Consider the following 12,705-nt stretch of genomic DNA (forward strand, 5'->3'; position numbering starts at 1 on the left):
TATATACTATAATTGAATCTTATATGAAGTCAACTTGTGTCCTTCTGATGAGCAGCGTCAAGAGAGCTTCCAATGTCTTTGATTATATGATGACATTCTACTGGCAAACGTAAAATACTCTCCTCTCCTCAGTACTTTTGGATTCACATGTTCTACTATCGCACGAGGTAAAAGTTCACGAGTCGACATACTTTGAGCCTTTTGGTCATTGTTTGAGGTACTGATTATTATTCAGACATCATGGTGTGTGTTCATAGAGAGAAGGCCACAGACACAGCTGCTGTTCAGCCAGCAGAGGATGCTGTTTCACTACAGCTGGAGAGCTTGAAAGGCTACCCCAGTGATTTAGTATTACATCCTTAAAGGTATGGAGACTTAAGCAACACTTTTAAAAAGGGTCGGTCAAAATGGCGAAGATATCCTGACTTTAATCCCTCCACATAAACTTCAAAAACGCAGAATCCTGCATTTCCCATAATGCAATGTAACAGTTTCTTTCATCACAACTTCTCTACATGTTGAATGCCCAACTCCATACCCCCCCCCCCCCCCCTTTCTTATATTTTTGAAGTCTCAAGGCTAACTTAAGATAATCCTGATGACGTCATGATGATCTCCTCCAGAGCCACAGCAGACATTGTACAGCTGCTTTCAGGCTGAATAGTATTCCACATTAACTTAAATTAATTTGAGTGTCTTTTTAAAGAAACATACCAAATATAGTTTGAGCTCCACTGAACAGAAGAGAAAATCAACAACAGTTATTGAACTACTGGAAGCAGAACATCTGATTTAATTGTTGAAATGTAAAGTGTGAAACTTCCTATATGCTCCACTTACTAGCATTTTGCCAGAACTTTCAAAAATGTATTAGTGTTTGTTATTATTGTATGTTTGCATAGTAACATTAACTTTGCTGATATTAAATATAATGTATGTATGAAATGTTGCATTATAGGAACATATGTATGAGTCCTACATGATCAATCATTTAGTGTTTTAGTTCTATCTGCCTCACATCATTCCACATGTTCGTCTCAAGCATTTGAGAGACACTTAAAGAAACTGTTTGACGTTCCAAACAACAGTCAGCACCACATACCAGTTCAGCTTCTCAAGGTTGTGCCATCAGTGTGTGTGTATGCGTGTGTGTGTGAGAGAATTAGTTCAGATGGTGGTACCTCGTATGGCAGCCTCTGCATCAGTGTATGGATGTGAGTGAATGGGTGAATGACGTTCAGTGCTCTGAGTGGAAGACTAGAAAGGTGATATTTAAATGCATGAAGTTCATTTATGAATTGGGTGACACACCGTCAAAAGGATTTGTTCTGAGTTTATTGACACTACCATGGCTGAGAAAACTCAAACGAAAACACCAGACACAAAACAAGATGTGTTTGGAGGACATTTTATTTGGATAATACATAATGAAAGTAGAGCAGCACTTAACAGGCAGGCACCTGCCTCTCACTCATGTCAATACTTTTCTTTTTGAAAAGGTTCTATTAAAAACTTTGCATCATATCATCATTGTCAACTGCTTAAATAAAGGTTATCCAGTACAGAGACATACAGGCGACTGGCTATTTGGGGCAAGCATGGCAAAGCCCCCCCCCCTGTTGGCTAGAGGCAGATATACAGTATACAACAACACGTCCTCAAGTGTGGGAAAACTACAACGCCCAGCAACCGCGTTGATGTTGATGTTGTGTTTAATGGAGTGGTTCTCCAGGGAAAAAACCTCACTAGCTTGTCAGAGAAGAAACGTTTGTGCCTCCTCCATGTGTGTTAGTCGGAGGGATGGTGCCTGGTCAAGAGCATTCTGATCTCTATACACAGATCCTGCAGTCATATGCAGAAGGCTTTGGTATCTGAAGTGTTCTGGTTCACGTTCTGAGTCGTGTTGACCAACACGTTGGAGCAGACTTTGGTTGAATGCAGGTAAACGGTCCGTGTGGAGAACAAAAGAGGAAGAGCATAGCTGAAATACCCTCGCATTAGTACATGGATTATCACCTGTGTTAAATGTGTACAAAATGTGAAGTTGTATACATTTCTAGGTTTTGCATCTGTCAAAACACCACTGGGTATACTGTATATGACCGCCTCTGGTTGTACACTTAAACATGCTGTATAACGTACAACATTGCATTTAGTTAGCGATGGCTAACTGATAATAACTCACTGTGAACCACTAGTTCTTCTCCGTCCTCCAGTGCATCCACAGCATCAGAGCGTGATAACAGAGCAGACACAATGAAGGATAAAAAGGTTCTGAGGCTCATGCACAATGAATCCCACAAACTCCACTAAATAGAATCATAGAATACACTGCTGCAATATGGCTTCAGTTACCATGGTGATGGAACATAAACGTCCACTCCATGAATGTGCGTAAACAGACAAACCTGTATGAACATCTCTCGTCCAGCTTTAGCAGCAGTTAAATCCTCGTCCGTGCATCAAATGCATACAGCTAGATTGATTCAGGTTCATTTTGCAAGAAGAATTACATTAGAGCGTGAAGCAGTGTGTCCTGTGGATGTTCAGCGTGCTTCCATCATGGGGTGACAAACACAACGTGCAGGTGTTCAGCAGAGCTCTCATGAGGACATGAGCTCCAATCAACAAGCTCAACACAGGGGTGATGTCACAGAGGCTTCTCGCAGATATCATGACTGTTTTGTCCAACTCATACTTCAGTATACATGACAACAACACTTCTTTCCTGAGATAAAGGGAATGAGACTGATGCACAGAGGATTGTGAGAGCGAGCTCTTGCCCTGAGCAGCTGGAGCAGAAATGTAGTGAAGCAGCTAAAGGTGTGACTCCGTGTGCTCAACATGGATACGTCTTTGGTCTTACAGAAGGGACGGCTGTGAGACCAAAGAGACCAGCAGCATCTTTGAAGAGCATCTCTGTGGGCAAGTGTTAGTGACACTGGTGATGTCATGCTGGAGTCGGTTTCATATTACAGAGACGTTGTCCTGTTCCGCAGCCTGTCTGACCAAGTCCACCTCCAAAAAGTCAGACTGGCCGCTATCCTCAGACATTTCCTCCTCTTCCTCTGCACTCCTGCCTGCCTCTTCGTGTCTGCTCTGTCTCTGGCACATGCCGGACTTGGTCGGGCCAACCAGAGCCAGGCAAATGGCACTGAGGCCCATTCCCACGGCACATGAGTAGAAGGCAGCGCCGTAGTTCTGTGTGACATCTACCAACACACCTAAAAGAAGAGACAGCGGTTAGAAAGTGCTAGAGAAAGGTTAACTGATGAGTGCAATCAGAGAGAAGGCCAACAGTAAAAGAAGCAGAGATCCTGTACCTCCTAGTGGTGGCCCTGCCAGACCAGCAAAGCTCTGGATGAAGACGTAAACTCCCACAGACGATGCCATCTTCTGGATGCCCACCACGTCCTCCTCAGCCAGCATTGGGACGTGAATAGAGCCGACGGTGCCCATGAAGTAGCCGTAGAGGGCGCAGCAGACCACTAGGCCCCAGAACTCCCACACAATAGTGAAGGCCACCAGCACCAGGCACAGCAGAACCACACAGCCCAGCAGCACCAGGATCTTCCTGCAGTGGACTTTATTCAACACCACTCCGATGGACAAGCGGCCGAAGATCTCGGCCACAGCCATCACAGAGAGCATGTAGGTGGCCCAGCTGGGCTCCACGCCCCGGCTCTTGCTCAGTTCGATGATGTAGAGCTGTGGGGCGAAGAAGCCCAGCGTGGCGAACAAGCCAAAGAGGGAGTACCAGATGAAGGCACCGTCTTTGAGCACAGAAAAGTCCAGAAGTTTGGAGCTGGATGCATGGAGAGGACCCGCCTCTACCTTGACTGGGCTGGGGGGGGTGGACAGTGACAGCTCCATGCTCTGTTTGTCCTGCACCTCCCACTCCATCAGAGCCTTGTTTTCAGCTCCTGCAGTCCTCAGGTCTCTGTTGGAAGTAGAGAGGGAGGTGACACCCGAGTCCTCTGAACTGATGGAGATCCCGGTTTGTTCGTTCTCCAGCTCCAAAGCAGTCTGCAGCTCTTTCAAAGACAGAGACTCTGATTCTTTGCCCTCCTTTACAGGCTCCGTAACAATAATGATTGGACGGAGGAGAAGCCCACAGCCAATCACAGAAGCCTGAAAGATGCCGAGGACAACCAGACAGTAGCGCCAGCCAATGTGTTCCTTCAGTGTACAGAGCGCTGTGGAGAGAGGACAGCAGCCGTTATATTACTATTCAATACTCAAGGTCCACTCACTGTACTTCATACTTGACAGGAGTTTCACCTAAACCACTTATTGTCAACCACTGGAGGGCCTCAGAGCGCCATCTAGGGGGCCACGTTGGTACTGTCAAATGGTTAGATTAAAATAAATCAAATGTCTTTGGTCATTAACAGAGATAGTTATTTTTATATTTAAATGTGCTGAAGAATTCACATAAATAAAAAACTTAGAGTAAAAAAGGAGATTACTACATTAAATATGGATTCATAATGGCAGGCAGTGACGTTAAGGGTCAGCAGAATATTTATTTTGGTCGTTACATAACACATGTTTACAGTTAATTTTTTCTCCTTGTATTTGTCATGTTGAAATGGTTGTCCACTCGTATTTAACATGAATCCTATTAGTATATGACTGTATGAAAATAATTCTTTAATCAATGCATGATAGTCATATAATTTTTTTTATGAACGACCGTATAGTATATAGCTTTAAATGTTGCTGTCGCAAGGAATTGTGGGGCGGCATTATCTCCTTCCCTTTCATAAAGGATGGTCCAGTGTATCCTATGCTAAAGGAGCTCAGAAAGGAAGCATTGAAGCACCTTTCCTAGCGTTTAGAGCGTTCTCAGAGACGTCTGGGTCACCATCATTCTCCAAAGATGGGTCTACAAGTCATTTACTGACAGACGCCCAGCTGTAGATACTGAAGGAGTCAGGAAACAGTCAGCAGCAGCTAGCTCGTCAGCAAGCTAACCCGTTCTACCACTATTATCACATGACCAACACAGTGACAGCTGAGCCATCACCATGACAACCGAGAAAACTCCATCCACTGGGGAAAAAACTAGTAGGTGAAAATAGTTCCACTTTAGCTAACTGCCCCTCTGAGACTGAACACTCACCTGGAGCAAATGCAAACATGGCGAAAGATTCTCCGGAGGAAGCGACAGAGGTAACGAGGGCTCGCCGTCTGGAGAAGTACTGGGCTAGGATGGTGACGGTGGGAAGGAAGGTGAAGCAGTAGCCCAGGCCTGTAAACAAAGGAGAAGAGAAAAGGGGGACATGACAGCCACTGGCTCACATGGTAGGAGCACCGCATGGCTAGTGGGCTGGGTCAAAGATCAAGGCGTCAGGTCACTCCTGTCAAAAGGCATGTAAAGACAAAATGAAGAGACAGGGGGAGAGAGGGGAGGGGTTGTCCAGTTAGCTGTCGTCCATCTGAGAGGCACACATGGTAATCCCAGTAAGAGAGCTAACTAAAACATATTTCACCAATGTCATCATCATCATCATCATCCAATCCATTACTTTCATTCAGTCCATTTATTCCTTCATCTTCAGCCACTTCCTGTTCTGTCAATCTTGCTCTGAAAGAGAATTTAGTGTTTTTTGTGGACTATTTGGCTGCTCCAGTTTCCCTGCTCTGCTCCTTCCTAGAGACTAAACATAGCTGTATGGTGTTTAGAGGCTGATCACCTCTCAGTCATCGGCCTCTTCTGGAAGAAACAAACTGATTGAGATTCTGTTGTTGACACTGCTGGAGTTCATTCATTACAGGATGGGACTGTAAACAAGACAAACACATCTACAAGAGGTATTCAGTCACCATGTGAACAGCATGTTACTATTACACACACACACACAAAGACAGACACACAAACAGACAGACACACACAAAGACACACACACAGACAGACAGACTGACTGACAGATATATAGCTGGTAGTGTGAGTATCATAAATGATAAGTACCTGAGACAATACCCATGGTGATATACATGTCGTTGATGGAGCTGCTGAAGGCGGAGGTGATGGTTCCCAGGCTCATGAGGAAGCCTCCCATCATCACCACTGGTCGAAAGCCGAAGCGGTTGCTCAGCATCGTGGACAGGGGGGCTGGAGTGGGGGTGAAAGAAATAATAAGTAAATTATATATATTTGAGTTAGCCCAAATCTTTAACGAGTCACCTTTGTTTGTATACCAACAAAGACATGGGCTGCGGTCGAATAGTCCTTTTTGCTTAGGAAGGTTCCTCACTGCGTGAAATGAACCGGAAGTATCTCAGTGTCTCTCTCTAAATGTGAAGGAAAGGTGCTTCAATGCTTCCTTTATTAGCTCCTTTAGCATAGGAAAACCTGGGCCTTTCTTTACGATAATTCCACCCCACAATTCCTAGCGGCGGAAACATTTAAAGCTATATACTACACGGCCGTTCATAAAAAAAATGATGTTTCCAACATTTCAAGGCATTTTTGCTTTTGTTTATAGTTTAATGTCATAGTAATCTCAACATTTTTGTGTTTTGGACTGCTTAAAAAAAAAACACAACTGGAAGAAGCGACTTCGGACTCTGTAAAACTACAAAGCTTAAATGCATTCATTGTTTAGTCTATAACATTTAATAGACAATCATTAGCTGCAGCCCTACAACTCGTTCTATATATAATAGTCTCTCCTCTCCTCTTGCTGCTCTGCTGCCACAGCGTGATATCCTCCATGTCTGTCACACTGTAACAGGACGATTACAGACAAAGGAGAAACAGATGAGTAGAGGCCGAGTGACTGACCAGTGAAGCTAAAGATGAAGACACAGATGGCGAAAACCCATGACACTCGGCTGTTGCTCTCCCCAAACTCTTCCATCAGGTCCTGGAGGAAGACACCCAGACTCTTGAGGGTCCCATAGGTACAGACCTCCACCCAGAAGAAGGCCGCGGCCACAGCCCAGCCCCAACCGCCTTCAGGCACCTCTGGGTAAACATTTGGACCCAAACACCGCTGGAAATTGGGCGTCCTCATGGCTGCAGCAGGCCACCTGGAGGAAGAAACAGAGATGTCATCAGTGAGCTCATTCTGAAGTCCTACTTGACCATGAATTTATGATATCTGGGGGCAGAGGAACTCCAGCCCTCACTGACAGACACACACTTCTCTCTGTGGAAACAGCTCTTTGCGGCTGGAAACAGAGTTGGGACTGAAATTTGATTGAATAGTTTGGTTTTCTGCTTGACGCCATATTGTTGGCCAAGGATTGTCCATTCATCTTCAAATAGTTTGCTGACACAATGTTTCACGTCTCTCTCTGCTGCACAGATCCATAAATAGCTTGTTCTAAAAGGGCTGTGTAGGCAAACCTAACTTAATGAAAACGTTGTTAAAGACAATGTTGAATCAAGTAGAAGGAGGCGTGGCTTTATTTTCAAAAGTGAAATGCAACGTAGAAACAAAGCCGGTTCCTGCTTCAGCTGCAAACACAGGAAGTTGACTTGGCTCTTGAGAGGCTGCAGTGTTTATTCATGAACAATCATAAAGCTACACTGCACACGGTGTTTATTCATAAACAATCATAAAGCTACACTGCACACAGTGTTTATTCATGAACAATCATAAAGCTACACTGTACACAGTGTTTATACATAAACAATCATAAAGCTACACTGTACAGTGTTTATTCATGAACAATCAAAGCTACACTGTACACAGTGTTTATTCATGAACAATCATAAAGCTACACTGTACAGTGTTTATTCATAAACAATCATAAAGCTACACTGTACAGTGTTTATTCATGAACAATCAAAGCTACACTGTACAGTGTTTATTCATAAACAATCATAAAGCTACACTGTACAGTGTTTATTCATGAACAATCATAAAGCTACACTGTACAGTGTTTATTCATAAACAATCATAAAGCTACACTGTACAGTGTTTATTCATGAACAATCAAAGCTACACTACACAGTGTTTATTCATAAACAATCATAAAGCTACACTGTACACAGTGTTTATTCATGAACAATCATAAAGCTACACTGTACACAGTGTTTATTCATAAACAATCATAAAGCTACACTGCACAGTGTTTATTCATGAACAATCATAAAGCTACACTGCACACAGTGTTTATTCATGAACAATCATAAAGCTACACTGCAGTGTTTATTCATAAACAATCATAAAGCTACACTGTACACAGTGTTTATTCATGAACAATCATAAAGCTACACTGTACAGTGTTTATTCATAAACAATCATAAAGCTACACTGTACAGTGTTTATTCATGAACAATCATAAAGCTACAGTGCACACAGTGTTTATTCATGAACAATTATAAAGCTACAGTGCACACAGTGTTTATTCATGAACAATCATAAAGCTACACTGCACAGTGTTTATTCATGAACAATCATAAAGCTACACTGCAGTGTTTATTCATAAACAATCATAAAGCTACACTGTACACAGTGTTTATTCATGAACAATCATAAAGCTACACTGTACACAGTGTTTATTCATAAACAATCATAAAGCTACACTGTAGTGTTTATTCATGAACAATCATAAAGCTACACTGCACAGTGTTTATTCATGAACAATCATAAAGCTACAGTGCACACAGTGTTTATTCATGAACAATCATAAAGCTACACTGCAGTGTTTATTCATGAACAATCATAAAGCTACACTGCACAGTGTTTATTCATAAACAATCATAAAGCTACACTGTACAGTGTTTATTCATGAACAATCATAAAGCTACACTGTACAGTGTTTATTCATGAACAATCATAAAGCTACACTGTACACAGTGTTTATTCATAAACAATCATATAGCTACACTGTACACAGTGTTTATTCATGAACAATCATAAAGCTACACTGCACAGTGTTTATTCATGAACAATCATAAAGCTACACTGCACACAGTGTTTATTCATGAACAATCATAAAGCTACACTGTACAGTGTTTATTCATGAACAATCATAAAGCTACACTGCACACAGTGTACTCTGCCATAAAGGTCAGTTGAGTTCCTCTTGATGATGCAATATCCTGTTTACCGTTCTGCACTTTCATTTTATAATAAAAGTCCCATCTTCGCAGTTAATTTTGAATTTATTATCAATAAAATATAAATGTTTTGATAGTTTTCTTAGTCTGCACATTTGCAGACATTTTCATGGTTTGAGATGCCAAAACATAAAAGAATGAATATTATTTGAATGTACTGAAAAAAATGTCAAACTTAATAGCTTTTATTGAATGAAATGACATATGTCATAAATTGATCAAATTATTTAAAAAGAAAAATAATGGACTTGGACACTAAAATATGGACGTCATGTCATTGACGCGCCCACAAACTAGATGATCTGTTCCTCTCAGATGGAGAACAGGTTCTGCTAGACATTTATTAAGTTGTATGCTTTTTAACCTCTTACTTGTTAAAACCCGCAGAACATGTGGCCACCGGCTAACTTTAAAATGAGCCATACACTCTCATTTTGACACGGAAGGGTTTTATTGTGACTCCTCTTTTCCAGTGTGATTAAATACACGTAGACACTGTGGACCGCAATGCAGAGGAGGCTGTCAGGGTGCCGCATCCATCATGGTTCATCCAGACTTCCGTTATACGCCGCTGCGCTCCGCTGTGAGCTGAGGCTACCGTCACACGTTAACGGTACTTACCGGCAGCTGACCGAAGCAGCCTCTCTCGTCCTTATTCCGTTGTGTCTTTAAAGTCATTCGCTGATGTAACGTGACTATTCACAAAGCCAACATGTATTTTTAAATATTATTTTAAAAACTAACCCTATCGCTCAGTATAATGAATAAATAAAAAAGACCAATAGTAAAGCCGATGTTGCTACAGCCAGCCGCGTCTTTTGTCTCCACCGGATTGTTTCCGGTCTGCTTTCACAGCTCTTTACCGGCTCTAACCGGTACTCAGACGCGGGCACGCAAATCCCTCTCGGCTTCATGAACGCGCAGGGCGCTCCTCGTGAGAGACAAGGAAGTCCGGTCTCTCTCTTCTCTCGCTCTCACACACACACACACACGCAAACAAGCGCGCGCACACGCATTCCCGCACGCACGCACAAACACGCAATTCAACAGCCGCCTTCGCTGTTCTGATGTTGCGTTTCCGTCCCGGTGGGAAAGAAAACACCACCGAAATATAAACGGTGTTAACCACAAACTTAAACATTCTTGGCAACCTGTTAGTGATTTATAGAACAAGGTATCATGAATGTGGTCACACGATAATAGTTTTGATATGTATACAGGCTTATTTCTGTGACATAAATAAAATAAATCGTGTGTGTGTGTGTGTGTGTGTGTGTGTGTGTGTCTGAAGGCAGAAGGCCTTCCTCCCAAACAGCCACACAGAGTGCAGATGAGATAACTGTGAAACGGTGTAACATTTGAAAACCGTCCTAAATAGTATGTGATTGCCGATATCATCATGCCATATTCTTACATGAATGCAATAAAGCTGCTCGACCCTTTCAGAATAAAATACCTCCTTTTATTTAAATGTAATTTTTACCTTGCACATTTTTGAGAATGCCAACATTTAGTTCTGTATAACTAATGAATGACTCACCTCTCTCTCAGCTGTGACTGCTCCTTTGACTTGTGTTGAGTGTTCAGTGCCTGTGTACTTTTCTGTTTGAGACTTGGTTGTGTCTAAGGAGTTTCAGCCCTGAAATCTGATTGGCCTCCCAGATGCAAACTCAGTGCCCCACCAATCCTCTGCCATCCTATTTGAGACGTAACCCTGATTTGCAGTGCACTGATGTAACACAAGTCCAACATGACCAGGGTGTGTGATTACAGAACAGATGTCAGTGAGTTCGGTACAACTCTAAAGATGACGAAATGTTTGTCCAGTCATGTAACTAGGTTGTTTTCTTGTTGTCTGCTCTTTGTTCTGGAACCAGTTGTCTCTGTCTTCCCTCAGCAGTCCGTTAGGCCTCTGGGTGTGAGGTTACAGCTGGTTATAATGGCTAATGTTAGGCCACATCAAGGCTGTACTGATAAAGGACATACAGAGAGAGAGAAGATTCTACCAGCTGGTCAATAGAGGGCGCTAGGGCTCCGCCCCCCCCCCCCCTTGAGCCACAAAAAAAATAAAATAATAATAATAAATTATACAAATTGTCAATATTTTTATTTTTGAAATATGGAATTCACCCAGTAATGTGTGTAAAATATGATATGTGCGCAAAATATATGCTTTTCCTGCACGTCCCCTCTGCCTGACAGTAAGTGGGCGGACCTAGGGTGCTTCTCAAGTCTCTTAATTGTCATTTCCTCGCTCCTCGATCCTCGCTTGAACCGGAAGTTGTTTCGCGCCGCCATATTGACAGCCGTCCCAAAGCTCTAACGTAGCTCGGAGGAGCCATGACCGAGGACCCACGAGAACAGACTTCCAGGAAGTATTTTAACGGCCGACACGCCCCCTCATTGTTCATCAGTCATGTGATTGGACGCTGCAGCCGATCGGACTGACTGACTGACTGGAGTTTAACACCAGAGTGAAGACAGATCACAGAATAAACTCAAGCTTTATATTTGATTAGGTTTCTGATTCACTATCTGGTTTAAATAAATGTTCATTGTAGACTGAACAACAAAAGGACCACAAACAACTTTCTTCATTTGTTAGAAAGAATTGTGTTTTCATGATCTGATGTTTCCCTCAATAACTTTATTATGAATACAATTAAAGTCAGAGAGAGCTGGATATATATATATATATATATATATATATATATATATATATATATATATATATATATATATATATATATATATATATATATATATATATAAAGTGTTTCGTCTCTCCAGTTCCCTCTGACTTTAATTGTTTCCATAATAAATGTCAGATCATGAAAACACAAATCTTTCTAATAAATGTAGAAAGTTGTTTGTGGTCCTTTTGTTGTTCAGTCTACAATGAACATTTATTTAAACCAGATGTTGAATCAGAAAACGAATCAAATATAAAGCTTGAGTTTAATCTGTGATCTGTCTTCACTGTTTACATGTTGAACAAAATCTCATCAGTCCGATCGGCTGCAGCGTCCAATCACATGACTGATGAACAATGAGGGGGCGTGTCGGCCATGAAAAGACTTCCTGGAAGTCTGTTCTCGTGGGTCCTCGCTCATGGCTCCTCGGAGATCCCTCCTCTCTCCTCGCTCCTTTACAACGCCGCTTTACAACTATACAACGCCGTACATCATGTCGTCTGACCATGGCTACTGTAAAGGTGAATGTTTGATTACTGTAAAAGTAACAATAGAAGAAGTGTGTAAATCACTAGAATGGTCAGATTATTAAATAGATCCCCGTGTACCGACAGCTGAACACACTTATGCAACACCACCACCTGTTGCTGTAAATCGACTTCTCTTATAAAACCATAAACACCAACAACTGATCTATGAGCTCCTTTGTCATGTGAAAAGGGAAACGCTGTCGTGGATTTAAGGACATAATCCACAGGTGCCCTTTAAGGGAATGAGAGTAACCATGGTGACGCAACGTCAGGTTGGGGATTGAAGGTGAGAAAGAAGTGAGTGTTTGTTTGTCATGTTTTTGGGAGTGGAAATAAACGGCGGCAGAGGTGTGCAGCCAAAAATACAACAATGCATGTCATAAAAATGAAACAAGACAAATCC

General features: G+C 42.1%; 1 protein-coding gene across 2 annotated transcripts; it reads right to left on the reverse strand.

Moving 5' to 3' along the window:
* Positions 1–1,313: 1,313 nt before the first annotated feature.
* On the reverse strand, positions 1,314–9,987 carry slc16a6b (solute carrier family 16 member 6b). Of its 2 annotated transcripts, none has more exons than XM_076082232.1 (6): positions 9,701–9,987; positions 6,791–7,038; positions 5,975–6,118; positions 5,126–5,254; positions 3,324–4,196; positions 1,314–3,224 (listed from the first exon to the last, which is right to left on the reverse strand). In XM_076082232.1, the coding sequence occupies exons 2-6, from the start codon at positions 7,020–7,022 to the stop codon at positions 2,968–2,970; spliced, it is 1,635 nt and encodes a 544-aa protein (XP_075938347.1). In that variant the 5' UTR covers positions 7,023–7,038; positions 9,701–9,987; the 3' UTR covers positions 1,314–2,967. The 2 variants fall into 2 exon arrangements, with proteins under 2 accessions (XP_075938347.1, XP_075938340.1); XM_076082225.1 differs by having other exon boundaries at positions 9,451–9,987.
* Between the last annotated feature and the right edge of the window lie 2,718 nt (positions 9,988–12,705).

Source organism: Anarhichas minor, unplaced genomic scaffold (assembly GCF_050575085.1).
Source record: "Anarhichas minor isolate MPS153535 unplaced genomic scaffold, ASM5057508v1 ptg000007l, whole genome shotgun sequence".
NCBI classification, from domain to species: Eukaryota; Metazoa; Chordata; class Actinopteri; order Perciformes; family Anarhichadidae; genus Anarhichas; species Anarhichas minor.